This window comes from Hypanus sabinus, chromosome 1 (assembly GCF_030144855.1).
Source record: "Hypanus sabinus isolate sHypSab1 chromosome 1, sHypSab1.hap1, whole genome shotgun sequence".
Taxonomy (NCBI): domain Eukaryota; kingdom Metazoa; phylum Chordata; class Chondrichthyes; order Myliobatiformes; family Dasyatidae; genus Hypanus; species Hypanus sabinus.
The window spans coordinates 44335044-44359119 of NC_082706.1; the positions used below are offsets into that span (position 1 = coordinate 44335044).

The 24076-nt window shown below is 43.9% G+C and overlaps 1 protein-coding gene and 1 pseudogene across 2 annotated transcripts in view; one reads left to right on the top strand and one right to left on the bottom strand.

Annotated features, from left to right (window-relative positions):
• The window catches only part of LOC132399059 (sialic acid-binding Ig-like lectin 10), a 247307-nt pseudogene that overhangs the window by 111751 nt on the left and 111480 nt on the right, over positions 1 to 24076 (top strand).
• The window catches only part of LOC132393397 (hemicentin-2-like), a 101904-nt gene that overhangs the window by 72486 nt on the left and 5342 nt on the right, over positions 1 to 24076 (bottom strand). For both annotated transcript variants that reach the window (XM_059968563.1, XM_059968555.1), the window contains exons 2-4: positions 20756 to 20835; positions 2588 to 2953; positions 1211 to 1504 (exon numbers count right to left, since the gene is read on the bottom strand). In XM_059968563.1, coding sequence (XP_059824546.1) covers positions 1211 to 1504; positions 2588 to 2953; positions 20756 to 20810 — 715 coding nt within the window. In that variant the 5' untranslated portion in view covers positions 20811 to 20835. The remainder of the gene's footprint in view (positions 1 to 1210; positions 1505 to 2587; positions 2954 to 20755; positions 20836 to 24076) is intronic.

Consider the following 24076-nt stretch of genomic DNA (forward strand, 5'->3'; position numbering starts at 1 on the left):
TATTAAGTTAAAGCCCATGATTAGAGCATTGGCTGATTAGTAGGAGGCAGCGAGTGGGAATAACAGATCTGGTTGACTGGCAGTGACTCATAGGGTCAGTGTTGGGACCACTTATCTTTATGCTGTATAGGTGATTTAGATGATGGCTTTGTTTCCAAGGTTGCAGGGATATTGAATAGTTTGATAATGAATATTGTTGGAGGGGCAGGTAGTGTTGAGGAAACAGGAAGGCTACAGAAGGATGGGCAAGAAAGTGGAACATGAAATACAATGTTGCAAAGTGCATGGACATACACTTTGGTAGAAAAAACTAAACCTGCAGACTATTTTCTAAATGGGGAGATATTTAAAACATCTGAGATGTCCTTGTGCAGAACATCCTAAAGGTTAACTTGCAGGTTGATTGGGTGGTGAGGAAGGCAAATGCAATGTTAACATTCATTTCAAGGGGTCTAGAATATAAGAGCAGGGATGTGATGCTGAGGTTTTAAAAGGCACTGGTGAGGCCTCACCTTGAGCATTGTGAACAGTTTTGGGCTCCTTATCTAAGAAAAGATGTGCTGGCATTGGAGTGGGTTCAGATGAGGTTCAGATGGATGATTCTGGGAATGAAAGGGTTATCATATGGGGAATGTTTGATGGCTCTGGGCCTGTACTTGCTGGAATTTAGAAGGATGAGGAAGGGGGGGGATCTCATTCAAATCTTTTGAATGTTGAAAGCCCTAGACAGAGTGGATGTGGAAAGGATGTTTCCCATGGTGGGGGAGTCCAGGGCAAGAGGACACAGCCTCAGGATAGAGGGGTGTCCATTTAAAACAATGAGGCAAAGACATTTCTGTAGCCAGAGTTTGGTGAGTTTCAGGAATTTGTTACCACAGGCCACTGTGGAAGCCAGGTCATTGGGTTTATTTAAAGCACAAATTGATAGATTCTTGATTGGCCATGGCATCAAAGGTTATGGGGAAGAGGCCGGGGAGTGGGGCAGAAGAGGGGAAAAATGGATCAGCCATGACTGAATAGTGGAGCAGATTCGATGGACCAAATGGCCTAATTCTGCTCCTATGTCTTATGGTCTTCTTCACGGATATTAAGGGCAAAATTTGTCAGTAAATATGTAATTTAATTATCCTCATACTGAAATTTACAGACTATCTCTGTGTACTCTGTGGAGTATTGCTGTACCTGTATGATAACTGTTCTCCATACTTACACTGCACAGTTAGTGTGAGGGTCTGCTCCGATGAAACAGATGGGTATCTGACTCTGCAGGTGAGACTTTGCCCGTGGTGTTTGAGCGCTGGTGTCATGGTCAGGACAGAAGTATATGTCAGAGTGTTGTGCCACTGAGTTACACTGCTTGAGACTGATGGTGGTACATCCATGGGGGTGACCCAGGTTAAGGTGGGTGAAGTTCCATTACACGTGGTGTTGAAGACGCATTTTATGTTCACAGACTTTCCTTCAACAAGTTCTGCAGCGAATATTGTGGGTTTATCTGTGAAATCTAACACAGAAATGGATCCTTTTAGTTCAATATCACAAGATGCATCAGTTCAGATAGAAATCTCAGCCCCACAATAGGAAAGGTGTTTACAGGATGATCCCTGAACAATGAGGGTAGAGTGTGAGGGAAAGTTGAACAGTGTGGGGTTCATTACTGTTCTGAAAGCTGTTGAGAGGGGAAATGGGAATCAGAGTCCTCCACCGAGAGCCACAATATCACACAGTCACTGATGCATCCAGTGGGGTACGTCCTTCCCCAAACAGTGAGATATGGGCCAAGTGGACTTGATCATGGGGGTGATGAGTTTAAAAAGTTCAAATTAAATTTATTAGCAAAGTACATATACAGGTTGTTACCATGTACTGTACTACCTTGAGATTCACTTTCTTGCAGGCATTTACAGGAAAAAAGAAATCAAACAAAATTTACAAAAATCTACACAAACAGACAAAGACTGACAACAAAAAGACAAATTGTAAATTCAAAAATAACAGTGCTGTCAATGTGAGTTGTGAAGACTCCTTGAAAGTGAGCCTGTAGGGCACAGAATCAACTCAGAGTCGGGGTGTTTGAGGTTATCCACACCATTCCAGGAGACTGGTGTTTGAAGGGGAGTAACTGTTCCTGAACTGAGTGGTGTGGGACACAAGGCTTCTGCACCTCCTGCCTGATGTTAGTAGTGAGACCAGGGCATGGCCTGGATGGTGGATAAAAACACAAAGGATGATGGAAAGGAGGGATGTGTGGATGGTTGGGATGAAGATGGAGAAGGAGTGGAGGGTCAGTGGGAAGATGAACACTGCCACACGCAGAGACAACTAATTTGGCAAGTTACTGCACATAACTCCGAGAGCCTCTCGTGTCCATGTCAGTTGTACTCCAATATGATTAGTAACATAGATTGGCTTTCATAACATAGTAACAATCGTCAAGCTGAAAATACAGAGGCTGCATTGGGAATGAATTGGAAGTTTCCTGAAAATCGGGAGTTGTGACGATGTGAATATGGACCCAAGCCAAGTTTATATTATTCCCCACTGACTGCTGAATGTCTGCTGTTGAGTGACCACACAGAGCACCTACCAGAAACACGGAGCTGCGTAACAGGGAGATAGTTGTAACGATTCCTCCTGTCAAATTCAATCCTGAAGAAGTACGGCCCTTTATCTTCCTCAGTGATATTGTCGATAACCAGGGAACAGTCACCGTCTTTCAAGTCTCCAGACAGACGGGTCCGAGACTGAAACTTCTGCATCTCCTGACTGTGATCGCTGGAGTGAAACACTATAGGTCCAGATTTTGAATTGTCACTGTTATACCAGATACCAGTCCAGGACGACTTATCAACATTTGATGGATAATGGTAGTGGCATGGAATCCGGGCACACAAGCCTCTCTGTGCTGTCACATCTGATGGTGTTTCAGCTCTCCACTCATTCGACACTGCGGCTGAGGAGAGAATGAACAATGTTTGGTAATGGACGACTTGTGAACACACCGGACTTGATATCCACCCCCTGTATCTCTCTTGCACTGTGGACGTGGTGTGTACCGAGTGTGGGAGACACAAGGAAACCCACCAGGCCTCCTCACAGATGGAGGGGACATGTTAGTCGTTTGTGGGGGGGGGGGGGGGGGCTCGTAGCAGGTTCATTCTCTGTTCTCTCATTGGCCTCAGGACCGATGAAGTCCAGCACTGTCAGGAAGAATCAACGACAGAGGTGTCATCTAACACTGCAGGAGGAAATGGAGTGGCCAAAACTGGTCTGCGTTCCTCTGTTGGGAATCACTTCCTGTTTGCTCTACCACGTGTCACTGTCTCTGCTCCTTCCATCCATCCACTACACTGGATCCATCAGATCTTATGGATCTAGGAATGAACGTGGATCATTATTATCTAAGGGATCCCTGTGGGACTCCCACAGGTACAAGGATGCCGACGTGCCTGTGACTGAGTACCACAGACACCGGTGACAGACAGACTGGAACAGGGGCCTGTTCTGGCAGTTCCCACGCTAAAGGTGCAGCTTTCTCACAACCTGTCCCAGTCAACAATACAACAATCTCACACACTGTCCTGCTCGTACTACTGCCCAGTTAATGTGCATCATCACTGTATATCACACTATGGCGATTTAAATCTTCTGGAACATAAGAAGCTGGAATTAGCATAATACATCACAGGTAAATCCTTCCCGACCACCAGAAGTCTCCACAACAGGCGCTACCTCAAGAAGGCAATGTCCATCGTCCAACATCCCCACTGTCCACACCATGTCATGTTCTCACAGCTCCCATCAGACTGGATCAATGACAGAGGAAGACTCCCTCCTTCTCAATAACTGCGCGGGATGGTGATCCAGGGCTCCAGGGCTACTCCGGTTCCCCTCATGCACCGGGAGAGGACTCCCTCAGCAGGGCACGGCCTCGATTGAGGCAACAGTTTGAGGGAGTAACCCCACCGGTGACTCTCCACTCACAGGCGATCCCTGTTCTCCAGGGCTTTCCTCCTCCCCAGAGGATGGGTGCTCTGGGCACACAGTCTCAACCGAAGGCAATTCTGCCACCTCACACGCCCTCTCTAAAATGCTGCCGCGCACCAGCCTGGACTTTGCATACTGAAGAGAAGCCACCCAGCCAGAGGCCCTTGTGTGACAGGGCTTTCCTCCAGCTCTGGGGAGACATACTCTGAGCATACGGCCTTAACCGGAGGTAAATCCTTCCCCTGGATTGCAGACTCAGAGACACGACTCTCCGTATCTTCAGACCACAGGGGTGCTGTGGCACGCTGACCTCCATATCGGAGGCTCCCTCAGACTCGGGCACCACTTTCTGTACCCGGCTTCCCCAGGCCTTTGCTGAATCTCAGACACCATAGGGCCCTTCGAGTCGGGTTCAGGAGTCACCTCCTGCCCCTCTCCTCCGGGGGAGAGGCCTCGAGATGGTTGTTCTTTCTCTTGGCCTTCCTACCAGATACCCGATCCCACCGCTCACCGTCATCTACGCTGCGCCCATCCCCGACATTCACTACCACTGGTGGGTGGGGGAACAGCAGGGGTAGGGACAGGTCGGGAAGACTCAGCCGTGCTGCCTTGGGTCTCCGAAGTGAAGTTCACAGCCTGCGAGTATGTCCAAACTCTTTACAGACCAGGCATGTCATCTCTGGACTATAATAATGCCCCCTCAAATTGCACCTGAAAGCCCCCACCTGCATCCCCACCCCATTCCAGTTGCATCAGCAAGCGGCGCTGAAATGAGAAAAGGTGATCAAAGCCCTGCAGAGGTGTCCTGTACCACACTGGGGTGGTATTTGACCGCACCAAGAGAGGGCAGGGGGGAGGAGGGCCGTACCAGGGATATTGGAGGTGGGCGTCGGAAAGAATAACCAACTTCACAAAAGCCCACTCACGGCCAAGAACACAGCTCTCCGAACACCGAAGATGGAATATGTTCTTCCTGTTGAATTTTGTAGACTAACAAGACGATCATGACAACCAACAGCCTCAGCCATGGCTTTTAAAGCACCATTCCTACTGACTGAAGTAGGTACAACACATTTCATAGAGGTTTCAAAATCAATAATTTGAATGGGTGACTTTCCGCCGGCTGTAACTCCAGAAGCCACAGCCTTCACACATGACTGACTGGTCAGGGCATCAATGGTTAATGCGAGAAGGCAGGTGTGTGGGGTAGATTGGGATCTGGGATCAGCCATGATGGATTGGTGGGGCAGACTTGATGGGCTGAATGGCCTAATTCTGCTCCTATGTCTTGAGGTCTTAAGGGATGCCGACATCTTAGAGCTGCAGCTCGCAGTGACGATCACGTCGCTGGGTTTCTACACAGATATACAACCAGGAGAGCACCAGCAAATAGTCTTTCAAAAACAACAGGTCGGAGAGGGGAGGTAAAGACGGAGTTATCTGTGGACAGGCAGGGATGTCCTCGTGGTGGGAGAAAAACTTCAGCGCTGTGCATGTCACTGAGAAAATAAAAGTCTAGACTCCCCTTCCCTCATCGCCCTGGGATAGGCACTCCAAACGGGAGGGATTTTTCGCTGTTACAAAACTGAATATATCTGTCCCTGCAGCTGACAAAGTTTAAGATACGATCCTTCGCAATCTGTCAGCTGCGGCCACGACTTAGCGCTCGACACACAGGCCAAAAACTACACAAACAGAATCCTTCCGGGAAGAGAAACTGCTCCAGTCCACATCCAGGATGAGACTCCCTTCTCCCAAAACCTTCTGGTGGTTCTGAAACTGTTCTTTCAGATTGTTCCACAATTTTCCTACTTCAGGGGACAGAGATTCTACAGTGTGACCCTCCATTCTGCCCATTCCACAGTGTGGCTCTCCCTCAACACAGCCCCTCTCACAGTGCGAATCTCCTACAGCACTGCCCCTCAGTGTGACTCTCTCAGCACTGCCCCTCACACAGTGTGACTCTCCCTCAGCACAGCCCCTCACACAGTGTGACTCTCCCTGAGCACTGTCCCTCTTACAGTGTGACTCTCTCAGCACTGCCCCTCTCACAGTGTGACTCTCTCAGCACTGTCCCTCACACAGTGTGACTCTCCCACAGCACTGCCCCTCACACTGTGACTCTCCCACAGCACTGCCCCCACACAGTGTTATCCTCCCTCAGCACCGCCCCTCACTCAGTGTGACTCTCCCTCAGCACTGCCCCTCACACAGTGTGACTCTCCCTCAGTACTGCCCCTCACACAGTGTGACTCTCCCTCAGCACTGCCCCTCACAGTGTGACCCTCCCTCAGCACCGCCCCTCACTCAGTGTGACTCTCCCACAGCACCGCCCCTCACACAGTGTGACTCTCCCTCAGCACTGCCCCCACAGTGTGACTCTCCCTCGGCACTGCCCCTCTCACAGTGTGACTCTCCCTCAGTACTGCCCCTCACACAGTGTGACTCTCCCTCAGCACTGCCCCTCACAGTGTGACCCTCCCTCAGCACTGCCCCTCTCACAGTGCGACTCTCCCTCAGTACTGCCCCTCTCACAGTGTGACTCTCCCTCAGCACTGCCCCCACACAGTGTGACTCTCCCTCAGCACTGCCCCTCTCACAGTGTGATTCTCCCTCAGCACTGCCCGTCTCACAGTGTGACTCTCCCTCAGCACTGCCCCTCTCACAGTGTGACTCTCCCTCAGCACTGCCCCTCTCACAGTGTGACTCTCCCTCAGCACTGCCCCTCTCACAGTGTGATTCTCCCTCAGCACTGCCCCTCACAGTGTGACCCTCCCTCAGCACTGCCCCTCACAGTGTGACCCTCCCTCAGCACTGCCTCTCACAGTGTGACCCTCCCTCAGCACTGCCCCCACACAGTGTGACTCTCCCTCAGCACTGCCACTCACACAGTGTGACTCTCCCTCAGCACTGCCCCTCACACAGTGTGACCCTCCCTCAGCACTGCCCCTCTCACAGTGTGACCCTCCCTCAGCACTGCCCCTCACACAGTGTGACCCTCCCTCAGCACTGCCACTCACACAGTGTGACTCTCCCTCAGCACTGCCCCTCACACAGTGTGACTCTCCCTCAGCACTGCCCCTCTCACAGTGTGACTCTCCCTCAGCACTGCCCCCACACAGTGTGACCCTCCCTCAGCACTGCCCCTCACAGTGTGACCCTCCCTCAGCACTGCCCCTCACAGTGGTATTTTACCCTACTGGTTTAAGAGGGTGTTGATGAAGCACAGAGATGACTCTTCAAATGTCTCCAATGTCCTCAGGAGATACGGAATTGTAAACAGACTGGACTGAGAGTTTGTTGAGCAACAGGAAAGAATTAAATCTGAAAATGTTGTCTTTCAGAATAAATGGAAGTTCAGAAAGGATCAGGTTACTGACTGCTCCTACAACCTACAGCCTCACTTTCAAGGATTTTTCATTTCACGTTCTCAAATTTTTTTCATTTCTGTTTGCACAGTTTGTTCTCTTTTCACACTAGTTGATTGTCCGTCCTTTTGTGTGTGGTCTTTCATTGATTCTGTTGTGCTTCTTCTATTAACTGTGTATACCCGCAAGAAATTCATTCTCAGGGTTGCATATGGTGACACATATATACTTTGATAATAAATTTATTTCAGCTTTGCACTTTTGAAACGTATTCTCTTTATGAATATATGTTAATGTCTGGAAATTTTGCACTGGACAGAGTTTCCAAGCTGACAGATGAAGTGAACTTGGAGAAGGGGTGGATCGAGAGGATGATCGTGGGAGAATTCAAGGAGATAAATATAGGACGGGGAGGTAGCAGAGAAGGGACAGGCGTAGGTTTTCACTGAGAAAGGAGAAGTGCTAAATGCAGGGAGGAAGAAAGAAGAGGATGCAATTCTGGAAACGGTACTAGAAAGGAGAAAGACTCTGAGAGAATGTGCTTAGTTCATCACAGGGGGCAAGGCAGGTGAAGAAGTGACTCGAAAAATGTTTTGAATAGTGGCAGAAGCTGGAGATCACTTTAACCAGCGGGTGGTGAATCTGTGGAATTCATTACCCCAGATGTCTGTGGGGTCCAAGTCTCAGGAAACATTTAAAGCAGAGGTTGATAGGTTCTTGATTAGTCAGAGTGTCAATGGCAATAGACCACAGACAATGGACAATAGGTGCAGGAGTAGGCCATTTGGCCCTTTGAGCTGGCACCTCCATTCACTTTGATCATAGTTGATCATCCACAATCAGTACCCCGTTCCTGCCTTCTCCCCATATTCCTTGACTCTGCTATCTTTAAGAGCTCTATCCAACTGGGAAGCAGGTTGAGAATGGTGTTGAGAGAGATAATAAATCAGCCACGATGGAATGTCAGAGCAGACTCAATAGGCCAAATGGTCTATTTCTGCTTCTCTGTCTTCTGGACTTATGGTCACAATGAAACATTCTGAAAGCCTAGTACAGGGGTTCCAAACCTTTTTATGTCATTGATCTCTACCATTACGAACGGTCCACAGATCACAGGTTAGGGACCCTTGGTCGAATATTTAGTCTGGTCATCATATTTTGGGAAAAGGTCGGTGTGTCTGGTAGAGATAAATTGAAATGATTCCAGATTCAGGGAGTTCAGTTCTGTGGGTTGACTAAAAGATGATTCTGAGGGTCTCTAGTGATGAGGGTGGAGAATTGGAAAAACAAATGCAAAGAACTAACTTTCCTCAGTGGATAACTGAGGACTCAACTGTCCTCAGTGAATAACTGCACACCCTCCAGCACATTCAAACATCAAACCACTGGTTAAACGTCCGCAGGGACAAGCAATAATTTTAACCTTCACAGCTTTGGGTTCAGTTTCATCATGAACTTCCTGCTCTATTTGAATCATAGAAAGCCTGTTGACCGGATGCATCACGGCTTGGTACAGTAACTGCTCTGCCTGTGACCGCAAGAAACTTCACTTCACAGAAACAAGCCTCCCCTCCATGGCCTCTGCCTACACTTCCTGCTGCCTGAGTAAAGCAGCCAGCATTGTCAAAAACCCCACACACCCCGGACACTCTCACCTCTCCCCACCCCATCAAGCCAAGTGTATTGTCATTTAATTATATACATATTTACCACCAAATGATCCGATGTTTCTCTGGACCAAGGTGTAAAGCACAGTAGTACACATAACATATATGTACAAATTCTTAAAGGATAAAATCTACAGATGAATTAAGAATGAATAAACAAGGTAAATTTGATAAATTAAATATTATAAGGTACAGACAGACATGCGGGTGACACTTTGAATGCGATACACAGGGAGATCAGAAGCCTCTCTGTACTCCAAATCATCATTGCTGTTGATGAGACCAACCAATGTCGTGTCATCTGCAAACTAGTTGACACGGTTTGAGTCACTGGTCAGGAGTGTGCATTCCAGTGGTCTGGGCACACAGCACTGGAGGGTACCCGTGCTCAGTGTAATGGGACTGGAGACATTACTGCCAACACGGACTGACTGTGGCCTTTGTGTTAAAAAGTCCAGGATCCAGTTACAGAGGAAGGTGTTAAGACCTGATGAAATTAGTTTCCCCACTATTTCCTGAGGTATGATGGTGTTTAATGCTGAAACGAAATCTATAACAGCAGCCTGACATATGAGACCCCATCTTCCAACTGGGGCAGCACAGAGTGGAGGGCAGAGGTCACTGATCGGCAGATAATAAATTGAAGTGATATTCAAACTGGAAAAGGTCCAATGTGGCCGGAAATAAGGCTTGAATGCGTTCCATAACCAGCACTCAAAGTATTTTGTAATGGTTGATGTTAATGGCACCAGGCAATATCATTTTGACAGGTTACCGTCAGCTTCTTCAGAACTGGAATGAACGTTGCCATCCTGAAAACTGAGGGGACAATGAGCATTTCCAGAGAGATGTTGAATATATTCATCAGCACCTCGGTTATCTGGGCTGCGCAGTCTTTTGGAACCTGACCTGGTCTATATTGGGCCCAGCAGCTTTGTGCAAGTTGACTTGGCCAGGGTCTTCCTCATCTCAGCTTCAGCCAGACAGAGGTATTCAGCCTGTCGAGGAGTGGGGCGTCCTGGTCTCTGACCCGGAGGGTAGACTTGTGGCTTGTAGTCGTCTGAATTCCATAAAATCATAGACCATAAGTCATAGAAGCAGAATTAGGCCGTTTGGCCCAGTGAAACTGCTCGAGCAATCAATCATGACTGATCCTCTTTTCCCTTCCTCAGCCCCACTTCCCGACCCTCTCCCTGTAACCTTTGATGCCGTGCCCAATCAGGAAGCTATCAAACTCTGCCTTAAATACACCCACTGACCTTATCTCCAAAGCTGCCTGTAGTAACAAAATCTACTAATTCACCACCCTCTGGTGAATAAAATTCCTCCACATCTCTGTTTTAAATGAATGTCTCTCTATCCTGATGTTGTGTCCTCTTGTCCTAGACTCCCCCACCATGGGAAACATCCTTTCCACAGCTGCACTGTCTGGGCCTTTTAACATTCAAAATGTTTCAATGAGGTGCCCCCTCATCCTTCTAAATTTTGAGTACAGACACAGAGCTATCAAACGTTTCTTGTATGATAACCCTTTCATTCTCGGAATCATACGTGAAATTCCTCTCTAATACCGGCGCATCTTTTCTTAGATGAGTAGCACAAACTGTGCACAATACTCAAGGTGAGGCCTCACCAGTACCTCATAAAGCCTCAGCATCACATTCCTGCTCTTATGTTGCAGACCTCTTGAAATGAAAAGTAACTTTGCATTTGCTTTCCTCACAACCGACTCTACCTGCAAGTTAACCTCTGCACAAAGTCTCCCAAGTCGCTTTGCATCTCAGATTTTGGATTTTCTCCTAATTTAGAAAATAGTTGGTACATTTATTTCTACTATCAAAGTGCATGAAAATGCATTTTCCTACATTGTATTTCATTTGACACTTTCTTGCCCATTCTTCTGATCTAAGTCATTCTGTAAGCTCTCTGCTTTCCGAAAACTACCTGCTCCTCCACCTGTCTTCATATCATCTGCAAACTTTGCAAGAAAGCTATCAATTCAATCATCCAAATCACCGACATATAAAGGAAAAAGAATCAGTCCCAACACAGACCCCTCTGAAACACCACTGGAACCAGCCAACCAGAAAAGGCTCCTTTATTCCCTCTTTGCCTCCTGCCGATCAGCCACTGCTTTATCCATGCAACAATCTTTTCTGTAAAACCATGGGCTTGTAGCTTGTTAAACAGCTTTATGTGTGGTACCTTGTTGAAGGCCTTCTGAAAATCAAAGTACTCAACATCATCCAACTCTGCTTTGTCCATCCTGCTTGCTTCTTCTGCATTCTGAGTTCTGTCATTGCTTTACCTTGTTCTAACTTAATGCACTGTGTAATAAACTGATCTGTAGAAACAGTATGCAACACAAGCTTTTCAGTGTGTTGGTATATGAGACAATACTAAACTGACACTGTATCAATGTTAGTTTATAAATAGTTGTGGATGAAGAGTGCATGTCCACGGGTTCAGATCTGGAACTGGAGCAGGGTTGACTTGGAGGGCATTAGGCAGGATCTAGCTGGGGTCGACTGGAATGTGGAGGGCATTTAGAAGGGCCATAACAAGAGTTAGAGGCAGCATGTTCCTCTTAGGGTGAAGGGTCAAGTTCAAATCTGAATCTGAATTAGCATTATTATCACTGATGTATATCATCAGATGTGTTGTTTTGTGGCAACTGTACAGTGTAAAACAGAAGAAATATAGTAAAAATTAACAAATATGGTGGGGTAGTGTTCATGGGTTCATGGACTATTCAGAAACCTGACATCAAAGGAGAAGAGGCTCTGACTAAAACGTTGAATGTGGGTCTATTCAGTCTCCTGTACCTCCTCCTCGAAGGCAGCAATGAGAAGAGGGCATGTCCTGAATGGTGAGGTTCCTTCATGATGGATGCTGCCCTCTTGAGGCATCACCTGTTGAAATGTCCTCGATAGTGGGGATGGTTGTGCCTGTGATGGAGCTGGCTGAGTCTAGAACCCTCTGCAGCTTTTTACAACTTTGTGCATACCAGACGGTGATGCAACCAGTCAGAATGTTCTCCACGGTACATCTGTAGAAACTTGCTCAAGTGGTTGGTGACACTGCAACTCTCCTCAAACTCCTATTGAAGTATTTCTGTTCATCAACATCTCAGAGCTCTGTGTGAGGGAGCTGAGAAGAAAGTGAAAACTCCAGTTATCCTCTGCCTTCACAACTCTTCCCATGGATTGTCATGAGGCAAAAATCATCCCACTCTCTAAGGAGGGAGAGATAAAACAGGGAACTACAGAGCTCTCAGCCCAATGTGATGGACAATTCCATGGCCTTTGCATGTCACAAATATTCCATCATTTCCTGTATCCTCGCGATTTGAAAATGGTGTCATTGAAGCAAACTTTCTTTCTTTCTTTCTAAATCTTTTTATTAATATTAATAATATGGACAGAATACAGATGATATATTGATAAAGAAATTACCAACATACACATTCCATTACATATGAAAAAAAACATACATAATAGTTACAATATAAATGAGTTTACCAAGACATAGGCCATAAGATATATGTATGGACATAGTAAATCTAAATATTTCATAATGTATAATATAAAAAAACAGAAAAAAGAAAGAAAAAAAAACAAAAAAAAATTATATAATGCAGAACTAACTAATCTAATCTAATAACTATAGCTAATAAGTAATATAAAAGAAAAAAAAAACAAACAAAAGAGAAGGAAAAAAAATACATAAGCTAAAAGCTGGGAAATCAAATGTACTTGGCAAAGGGTCATATTACATCATATGAAAATGTTGAATAAATGGTCTCCATAACTTTTCAAATTTAATAGAAGTCTCAAAAGTACCACTTCTAATTTTTTCTAAATTTAAACATAACATAGTTTGAGAGAACCAATTAAATACAGTGGGAGGATCAATTTCTTTCCAATTCAACAATATAGATCTTCTAGCCATCAAAGTTAGAAATGCAATCATTCGACGGGCTGAAGAAGATAAATGCTGTGAATCTAACATTGGTAAACCAAAAATTGCGGTAATAGGATGAGGTTGTAAATCAATATTCAAAACCGCAGATATAATATCAAAAATATCTTTCCAATATTTCTCCAAAAATGAACACGAGTTAAAGACGCAATTTCAGAATGACATCTATCACAAATAGGACTTATATGAGAGTAAAAATGAGCTAATTTATCCTTGGACATATGGGCCCTATGTACAACCTTAAATTGTATTAGTGAATGTTTGGCACATAACGATGATGTATTAACTAATTGAAGAATTCTATTCCAATTCTCACTAGAAATACTAAAACTAAGCTCTCTTTCCCAATCCTGTTTAGTCTTATAAAGGGGCTCTGAACGTATCTTCATAATTATATTATAAAGTTTTGAAATAAGCCCTTTTTGAAAAGGGTCTAATTCAAATAAACTCTCCAAAGTATCTGAAGGCACAAAATTTGGAAACGTAGAGAGTACAGAACTTAAAAAATGTCTAATCTGTAAATATCTAAAAAAATGAAATCTCGGCAAGTTATATCTGTTGGATAATTGTTCAAAAGACATGAAACAATTATCTAAAAATATATCAGAAAATCTTAGTAATCCCTTAGTTTTCCAAGCTGAATAAGCTTGATCTATAATGGAAGGGTGAAAAAAACAATTAGATACAATAGGACTATTTTAAACGAATTGAGTCAACCCAAAAAATCTCCGAAATTGAAACCATATACGCAATGTATGTTTAACTATCGGGTTGTCAATTCGTTTCGGCAATTTAGAAAGAGCAAAAGGGAGAGAAGTCCCTAAAATAGAACCCAAAGCATAAGCTGATACCGATTTAGTTTCTAAACTCACCCAACAAGGGCCAAAAGATCCACCCCCATCTTTCAACCAGCATAACAAATATCTAATATTAGCTGCCCAATAGTAAAATCTGAAATTAGGTAATGCTAACCCGCCTTCCTTTTTTGTCTTCTGTAAATATGTTTTACCTAACCTGGGATTTTTATACTGCCATATATATGAAGAAATTTTAGAGTCAACATTAGTAAAAAAAGATTTCGGGATAAAAATTGGTATCGCTTGAAAAATATATAAAAACTTAGGTAAAATAACCATCTTAATAGCATTAATCCTGCCTATTAGAGATAGAGACAAAGGTGACCACCTAGTAAACAAACCTTTAATCTGATCAATTAAGGGTAAAAAATTAAATCCAAACAAATCTTTATGGTTCTTTGTGATTTTGATCCCTAAATAAGTAAAAGAGTCATTAACTAATTTAAAGGGTAAATTTCCATAAATTGGGACCCGTTTATTTAATGGAAACAATTCACTTTTATTAAGATTTAACTTATACCCAGAAAACTCACTAAATTGAGCCAATAATGATAAAACTGCTGGAATGGATTTCTCCGGGTTAGAAATGAATAGTAATAAATCATCTGCATACAAAGATAACTTATGAATATCTGTCCCACGATTAATACCCAAAATATCCTGTGATTGTCTGATGGCAATTGCCAAAGGTTCTAAGGCAATGTTAAATAGTAATGGACTAAGAGGACATCCCTGTCTAGTGCCCCGAAATAGGCGAAAAAAGGGAGATCTTTGATTATTGGTAACCACTGAGGCTACTGGAGTATGATAAATCAATTTAATCCATGATATAAATATCGGACTAAAATTAAACTTCTCCAACACATTAAATAAGTAAGGCCATTCAACTCTGTCAAATGCTTTCTCCGCATCTAATGAAATCACGCATTCTGAAGTATCATGTGAGGGAGTATAAACAATATTCAACAATCTCCTAATGTTAAAAAAAGAATAACGATTTTTAATAAAGCCAGTTTGATCATCTGAAATAATTTTGGGTAATACCTTCTCCAATCTAGATGCCAGTAACTTAGAAAAAATCTTGGAGTCTACATTCAATAAAGATATAGGTCTATAAGAAGCACAATTAGTAGGGTCTTTATCTTTCTTCAATATTAGAGAAATGGAAGCTCTATAAAAAGATTGTGGCAAATTCCCTAATCTAATGGCCTCCTCAAAAACCTTACCTAACCAAGGGGAAAGAGTAGCGGAAAAAAATTTAAAAAATTCAACTGTATAACCATCTGGACCCGGTGCTTTCCCAGAATTCATTGAGGAAATAGCCCCTTTAATTTCTACATCCGTAATAGGAGTATCCAATATCAAAAGATCATCAGATGATAACCTTGGAAAATTTAATTTCCCCAGAAAATCAGACATGGTATTATAATCTTGAGGAAATTCAGATTGATACAGGGAGGTATAGAAATCTTGAAATGCCTTATTTATCTCATCATGATTAACTGTCAGATTCCCATTCTGCTGACCAATCTTAGTGATTTGACGTTTAACCAGAGCATTCTTCAATTGACTAGCTAACAGTTTACCAGATTTATCACTATGTATATAAAAATCAGATTTAGTTTTCATTAATTGATTTTCAATCGAGGATGTAAGTAATAAGCTATGTTCCATTTGAAGTTCAACCCTTTGTTTGTAAAGCTCCTTACTAGGAGCAATCGAATATTTCTTATCAATCACTTTAATTTTATCAACCAATAAAAGAGTTTCCATCTTGATTCGTTTCCTCAAACCAACAGAATAAGAAATAATCTGTCCACGTATATAAGCTTTAAAAGTGTCCCAAAGTGTTCCGTAGGAAATATCATCCGTAGAATTAGTTGAGAAGAAGAAGTCGATCTGCTCCTCCATAAATTTAATAAAGTCAGAGTCTTGCAACAAGGTAGAGTCAAATCGCCATTGTCTAGCATTAAAAGCTGTATCCGTAAATTTCATAGAAAGTAATAACGGAGCGTGATCAGAGATAGCTATAATATCATAGTTACAACCGATTACCAATGGAATAAAACAAGAGTCTACAAAAAAATAATCAATTCTTGAATAAGAGTGATGAACATGTGAGAAAAAAGAAAACTCTTTGTCATTAGAATGCCGAAATCTCCAAACATCAAAAACTCCATTGTCAGTCAAAAAGGAGTTAATACAAGTGGCCGACTTATTAGGTAAAGTCTGAATAGATAAAGATTTATCCATCAGAGGATTTAAACAACAATTAAAGTCACCACCCATTATTAACTTATATTCGTTTAGATTGGGTAAAGAAGTAAATAAAGACTTAAAAAAGTCAGGACAATCCACATTTGGAGCATAAACATTAACCAAAGCAACCTTTTTATTACAAAGTAAACCCGTAATTAACAAAAATCTGCCATTCGGATCCAAAAAAATATCATGTTGAACAAATGAAATAGAGGAGTCAATAAAAATTGAAACTCCTTTTACTTTAGCATTCGAATTTGCATGATACTGTTGACCCCGCCAAAATCTAAAAAAACGAAATTTGTCCTCCCTCCTCACATGAGTTTCTTGTACAAAAATGATATGAGCATTAAGTCTTTGGAATACTTTGAAAATCTTCTTTCGTTTAATTGGATGATTTAAACCATTAGTATTCCAAGACACAAAAATAATGATCTGAGCCATAATTCTATAATCAACCCTTTGGTATAGAAAGGGTTAACCAATTTATAAACTCATGCAACCGGAAGAGGAACAAAAGTAGTGAGAAGACCCGGAAGTGACGACAACACAGACATATTTGAAGTTCAAAAACAGCCCGAATAAAAAAACTAACACAAACTGATACAAAAAAAATAGAATTAGAAAACAGACCATCCCCCCACCCCCCAAGAAAAAGAGAAAAAGCCAAAATATGACTTAAAAAGAGAAAAAGTAAGACTAATCCTACCCCCATGTCAGCTGAAGAACACTCCATATAAAAAGGATATATGAAGCAAACTGCCATCATGTCATTCTCCGTGGATTAACATGGCTCTCTGAGGTGGGTGGCTCTCGAACACGGGATATCAGACACCAAGGAAGATCTAAGCTACTCACACAAAATGCTGTGGGAATTTAGCAGGTCAGACAGCATCAATGTAAATGAATAAACATTTCAGACAAGACCCTTCATCTGGACTGAAAAGGAAGGGGTCAGAAGCTGGGGGAGGGGTTTACAATCTGTCAGGTGATAGGCAATACCAAGTGAGGGGGTAGATAGGTGAGTGGGGAAGGGTCGATGAAGTAAGAAACTGGGATGTGATAGGTGGAAGAGGTGAAGGGTAGAAGAGGAATCCAAAAGGAGAAGAAAGTGGGCCACAGAAGAAAGGAAAGGCAGTGGGGAACCAGAGTGTGGTGATGGACAGGTCATGTGGGCGGGGGAGGGGATGAGAAGGGCTTCCAGAATGGGTAATGAGGAATAAAACTAAAAAGGGGAGATGGGGGAGCAGGGAGCAAGAGGGGAATAGTTACCAGAAGTTAGTGAAGAGCAACACAGTATCACAGTGGTCAGCATAGCATATTATAGCAACAGCAACTGAGGTTGAGTTCCTGCTGCTGTCTGTAAGGATTCTGTACGCCCACTCTGTGACTTCATGGGTTTCCTCTGAGTTTCCCCCCACAAAGACGTTCGGTTGAGGGTGAGTAAGTTGTGGGCATGCGATGTTGGTGACAACCATGGCCTCGAGCCATGGACAGACATGTCGGTGTGGAATGGGAAGTTTGGAAAGGAGGGTACAAGGAAAGCAATCATTTCATTATTTTCCACCACCTTGGGTTTCCACCCAAAACCTGACAGCCAATGACGAACGCTTGATGTGTGGTCACTGGGAACCACAGAAGCCAATGTGCACACACCTCAGTCACCACATGAACGGCAGCAGTTCATGGTACTGGGACAACTCTACCTTCCTGTTAGGTCAGAACCCACATACTGAATAAGAAGAGAACACATCGGTGTTTGTGGACCCAATTGATTTCAGTGGCCTCTATTTCCCTGTGCTCTGATTGGTCAGAAATACACTAGGGTATCTCCTGTATCAAATAAAGTGACCACTGAGTGTATGTTCATCGTCTTCTGCTGTTGTAGCACATACACACAAGGTTTTACGTGTCGTGCATTCAGAGATGCTCTTCCCCAAGCCACAGTTGTAATCTGCTGCTTCCTGTCAGTTTGAACTGGTCTAACCATTCTCCTCTGACTTCTCTCATTAACGAGACATTTTACCCACAGAACAGCCACTCACTGGATTTGTTGTTTTGTTTTTCACACCTTCTCTGTAAACTCGAGAGACTGTTGTATCTGAATATCCCAAGAAAAGAGCAATTTCTGGGATATCAAACCATCTCACTGAAATCACATTTCTTCCTCATTCTGATGTTTGGTCTGAACAACAACGGAATCTCATGACAGTATCAGCATGGTTTATGTATTAAGTTCCTGCACATGTGTGCTTGATAAGATATCTTCATTAATGAGCAGTGTACAGGCGTATTTAATAAAGTTTCCACTGAGTGTTGTTTACCACTAGAGAGATGTGATCTCACAGACTGTATTCTATACTGTGACCTCACAGTCTGCATTCTATACTGTGACCTCACAGTCTGTATTCTTTACTGTGACCTCACAGTCTGCATTCTATACTGTGATCTCACAGACTGTATTCTATACTGTGATCTCACAGGCGGTATTCCTTACTGTGATCTCACAGACTGTATTCTTTAATGTGATCTCACAGACTGTATTCTTTACTGTAATCTCACAGACTATTCTTTACTTTGATCTCACAGACTGTATTCTTTACTGCGATCTCACAGACTGTATTCTTTACTGCAATCTCACAGACTGTATTCTTTACTTTGATCTCACAGACTGTATCCTTTACTGTGATCTCACAGACTGTATTCTTTACTCTGTGGTTTCATAGTAGAGGAATTCTAATAGCTGGAAACACTGTTTTAGCTTTGGAGAAAGTAAGAATGTTAGCAAGTTCTAGTCAACCCTTACAAAATTTATCAATGCACCCAAGAAAAGATTCTAATGGATGCATCATGGATTGGAATAACAACGGTGTGGCCCAGGATCACAAGAAACTGCCGGGAGTTGTGGACATAGCTGAGCATATCTCCAAAACTAGATTTCCCTCCATCAGCTCTGCCTACACTTCCCACTGTCTCAGTAAAACACCCAGCATACTCAGGGATCACACTCTCCATGGACATTATCTCTTATAGCCCCTTCCATTGGGGAGGAGAGATGAAAGCCTTCAACACGTACTGTATCACCAGGTTCAAGGACAGATTCTATCTCATGTCTATAACACGACAGAATTGTTCCCCAGTACAACAGGTTGGACTCTTGACCTCACAATCTGCAGTAGCTCAATATGATGTCGCACTTTATCGTTCACCTTGTTCTACCTCAATGCACTATGTAATAATTTAATCTTTTTGAACAATACGCAAGTCAAGCTTTTCCCTGTATCTCGGCTCATGTGACAATAGTAAACCGATACTAATACACGAGGATACCGTTCTATTCTCCCACTTTCCCAACGACTACCCCCACCCTCAGATTCTACCGCTCACACACACTCTGTCCAGTCCCAATTGCAACTCCACAGTGAACCGAGCAGTCCATTCGTACACAGAGCAAGACCAGACAATATTCAGATACCAGAGACGGCAGACGCTGCGATATGGAGCACTCGCCATCTGCTGGAGAATTTAGCGAGTCCAGCAACATGTGTGGTGGGGAAGGAATGGTCAACGTCTCACGTCCAGACCCTGTATCAGAACTCAGAGTGGACGGAGAGAGAGTACTCAGGGTGAATGGGGTGATCAGGTCCAGAGGTGGTTAAGAAGATGGGCTTTATTTGTCAAATGTACATTGAAACAACCAGTGAAATGCGTCATTTGCGTCAACGAGTTACACCGCCCGAGGATGTACTGGGGCAGCCCGCAAGAGTCGCCATGCTTCTAGTCCCAGCATCGCATCCCACAAGTTACAAACCCGAACTCGTGAGTCACTGGAATGTTGCAGCAAAACTGGAGCACACGGAGGAAGCCCACACGGTTACAGGGAGAACATAAAAATTACCTTCCGCGGCGGAAATTGAACCCCACCCCCATAAGTGATTGGGAGGGAGGAGGAGAGAGAGTAGTTGGATAATGGGAAGAGTGAAACTGGTAGCGAAAGTGGCAGGTAGATTCTCTACAAAGGAAACTCTGAGAATTACACGTCTAATTCCGTCTGGCTCAGCTACAACTCCAGTTGAATGAATAATTAGATTTTCCATTTTCAGGTAAACCCACTCCCCTTCCGATCCAACTCCAGTCTGTATTTCTGCTCTCTTCCCTCTGCACCAGGCAGTCAGCCCAGTCAGAACCTCCACTGTATGTCTCCAAGACTCATGGATAGGTACCTTAGCACAACTCAGGAGTAGATAAATGAGGACTTGGAAATGTGATGTAGAGGAGGATATGGGGCAGAGGTGGTCAAGTACCTAGATGAAGGGTCTCAGCCCAAAATGTTTATTCCCCTTCAGAATTGCTTGCTGACCTGCTGAGTTACTTCCGCATTTTGTGTGTGTTACTCAAGATTTCCAGCATCTGCAGAATCTCTTGTGCTTGTGAATAATTTAGATGGGATTCATGGTCAGCAGGAACAATTTGGGCTGAAGGGCCTGTTTATGTGTTGTACGACTCTGGCTCTTTCAGCTAACCAGCTGGACACACAGCCCAGCCCCCTACTCAGCCCTGAGTACCCTGGTTAGTGTCACACCAGCCAGACTAGAGGAAAATCAGGGATTTACTGCCCGAGCTGCTGCTGATTTACCTTGAAGAAGTGGCAGGAGGAAGTATACCTTTCCGATTGTTCTCAGATCCAGCATATTCTGTCAGTTTTCCGCCCTTAGACTGAAAAAGAAAGTAGTTACAATGAATCTCCAGCAAACTGTCGCGGTTCCAACATCAGTGTGAGGGACAAGAATATTCAGATTCAGATTCACTTTATTGTCATTTAGAAACCACAAATGCAATGCAGTTAAAAAATGAGACAATGTTCCTCCAGAATGATATCAGAAAAACACATGACAATACAGACTATACCAGAAAATCCACATAACATTTGGCAATCCCCAATCCAGAGTCTGGAGATGCTGCTGAGTATTAGTATCACACTACCATCTTAGCGCGTTCCCCAGAAAGGAGCTCCAAATCCACCAGACAAACAAGATCAAAAATTAAATCTACAAGACTTGCACAAAACCACGTATTTACAACAGTGCAAACAATAGCATAATTGATAAAAGAACAGACCATGGGCACAGTAAAAATAGTCCAAAGATGTTAAAAGACTGTAAGTTCAAAAGAAACCACCACACAGTTTCCAGAAGTGCTGTGGGTCCCGATAGACTGAAAAAGAAAGTAGTTACAATGAATCTCCAGCAAACTGCCATGGTTCCAACATCAGTGTGAGAGACAAGAAGATTCCCAGACTGTTCCACAGTATTCCTATCAGTGATCCCACACACTTCTAATTCATTTCTTTTTAATGTTGCACTGGGTAATTTAAATGGAGCTTTGAAAACAAGGACACATGACAGAGGAACTGCGTTCCAGTGAACCAGAAGGGAACAGGAAACTGACACAAAGTGGTGAAGGAGGTGTTTGACACATTGGACGTATTGGTCAGGACAGTGAGAACTAAAGTTAGAACATTATCTTAAAATTGTTCAATGTGTTGGTCGATTGCACTTGGAGCATTTTGTGCTGTTCTGGTCACCCAGCTACAGGAAAGATGTCATTAAGCTGAAGAGAATGCAGGAAAGAATCACGAGGATGTCACTGGATTAGAGGGTTTGAGTTATAAAGAGAGACTGAACAGGTTGGGACAGTTTTCTCCAAAAGGGCAACATTATTAATGATCAGTGTGACATTCCCTCAGTACTGTCCCTCTGACAGTGTGACACTCCCTCAGTACTGACCCTCTGAGAGTGTGACACTCCCTCAGTACTGACCCTCTGACAGTGTGACACTCCCTCAGTACTGTCCCTCTGAGAGTGTGTCCCTCACTCAGTACTGTCCCTCTGACAGTGTGACACTCCCTCAGTACTGACCCTCTGACAGTGTGACAATCCCTCAGTACTGTCCCTCTGACAGTGTGACACTCCCTCAGTACTGTCCATTTTACAGAGTGGCACTCCCTCAGTTCTGCCCCTTTTTTAACAAAACTACTTAAGATTATTTACAACACTTCCTCAGTACCTTCCCATTTTTTAACAAACTTATAAAGTTTATTTACATCACATATTCACAAGATTCAGACAGTCAATATTTCCAAGGCAGTTAGTATACTCAGATTAAAATATGGTTACTGCAGTCTATAAAACAGTCAATATCCCAGAGGACACACAGCTCCCGGAAGTCCCCCATTGTACACATTGCAACCATGTACACACTCTCCAAGGACTACCAGGAACCAACATATCCTTGGAAAAGTGGCTTGTGGTCTGACACTATCAGTACTGTCCTTTTTTTCTGAAAGTGTGACACTCCCTCAGTACTACTCCCTGACAGTATGGCGCACACTCAGTACTGTCCCTCTGACAGTGCAACACTCACTCAGTACTGTCCCTCTGACAGTGCAACACTCACTCAGTACTGTCACCCTGACAGTGTGACACTCCCTCAGTACTGACCCTCTGACAGTGTGACACTCCCTCAGTTCTGTCCCTCTGACAGTGTGACACTCCCTCAGTACTGACCCTCTGACAGTGTGACACTCCCTCAGTACTGTCCCTCTGACCGTGTGGCACTCCCTCTGTACTGCACCCTTTGTTTTACAAAATTATACGTTTATTTACCTCATACGTACAAAAGATAAAGACAGTCGATGTTTACAATGCAGTAGTATACTCAAGTTAAAATATTGTTACTACCGTATATAAAACAGACAACACATCGGGGGACAACTGCTCCCAGAAGTCCCCCACTGTACACATTGCAACCGCGTGCTCCCTCTCCAAGCACAGCCAGGCACAAATGTATCCTTGGTAAAGTGAGCATTGTCTGACCCTCCATCAGTACTGTCACGTTTTCTCTGAACATGTGACACTCTCTCAGTACTGTCCCGCTGACAGTGTGACACTCCCTCAGAACTGTCCCTCTGACCGTGTGGCACTCCCTCTGTACTGCACCCTTTGTTTTACAAAATTATACGTTTATTTATCTCATACGTACAAAAGATAAAGACAGTCGATGTTTACAATGCAGTAGTATACTCAAGTTAAAATTTTGTTACTACCGTATATAAAACAGACTACACATCGGGGGACAACTGCTCCCAGAAGTCCCCCACTGTACACATTGCAACTGCGTGCTCCCTCTCCAAGCACAGCCAGGCACGAATGTATTCTCAGAGAAGTGACGTGGTCTGACCCTCTGTCAGTACCGTCACTTTTTCTCTGAACATGTGACACTCTCTCAGTACTGTCCCGCTGACAGTGTGACACTCCCTCAGTACTGACCCTCTGACAGTGTGACACTCTCTCAGTACTGTCCCTCTGACAGTGTGACACTCCCTCAGTACTGTCCCTCTGACAGTGTGACACTTCCTCAGTACTGACCCTCTGACAGTGTGACACTCCCTCAGTACTGTCCCTCTGACAGTGTGACACTCCCTCAGTACGGTCCCTCTGACAGTGAGACACTCCCTCTGTACTGTCCCTCTGACAGTGTGACTGTCCCTCTGATAGTGTGGCACTCCCTCACTACTGTCCCTTTGACAGTGTGACACTCCCTCAGTACTGTCCGTCTGACCGTGTGACACTCCCTCAGTACTGTCCTTCTGACAGTGTGACTCTCCCTCAGTACTGTCCCTCTGATAGTGTGACACCCCCTCAGTACTGTCCCCCTGACAGTGTGACATTCCCTCAGTATTGTCCCTCTGACAGTGTGACACTCCCTCAGTACTGTCCCTCTGACGGTGTGACACTCCCTCAGTACTGTCCATCCAAACAGTTTTACATTCCTTCAGAACGGTCCCTTTGACAGTGTGACACTACCAACAGTACGGTCCCTCTGACAGTGAGACACTACCTCAGTACTGTCCCTCTGACAGTGAGACATTCCCTCAGTACTGTCCCCCTGACGGTGT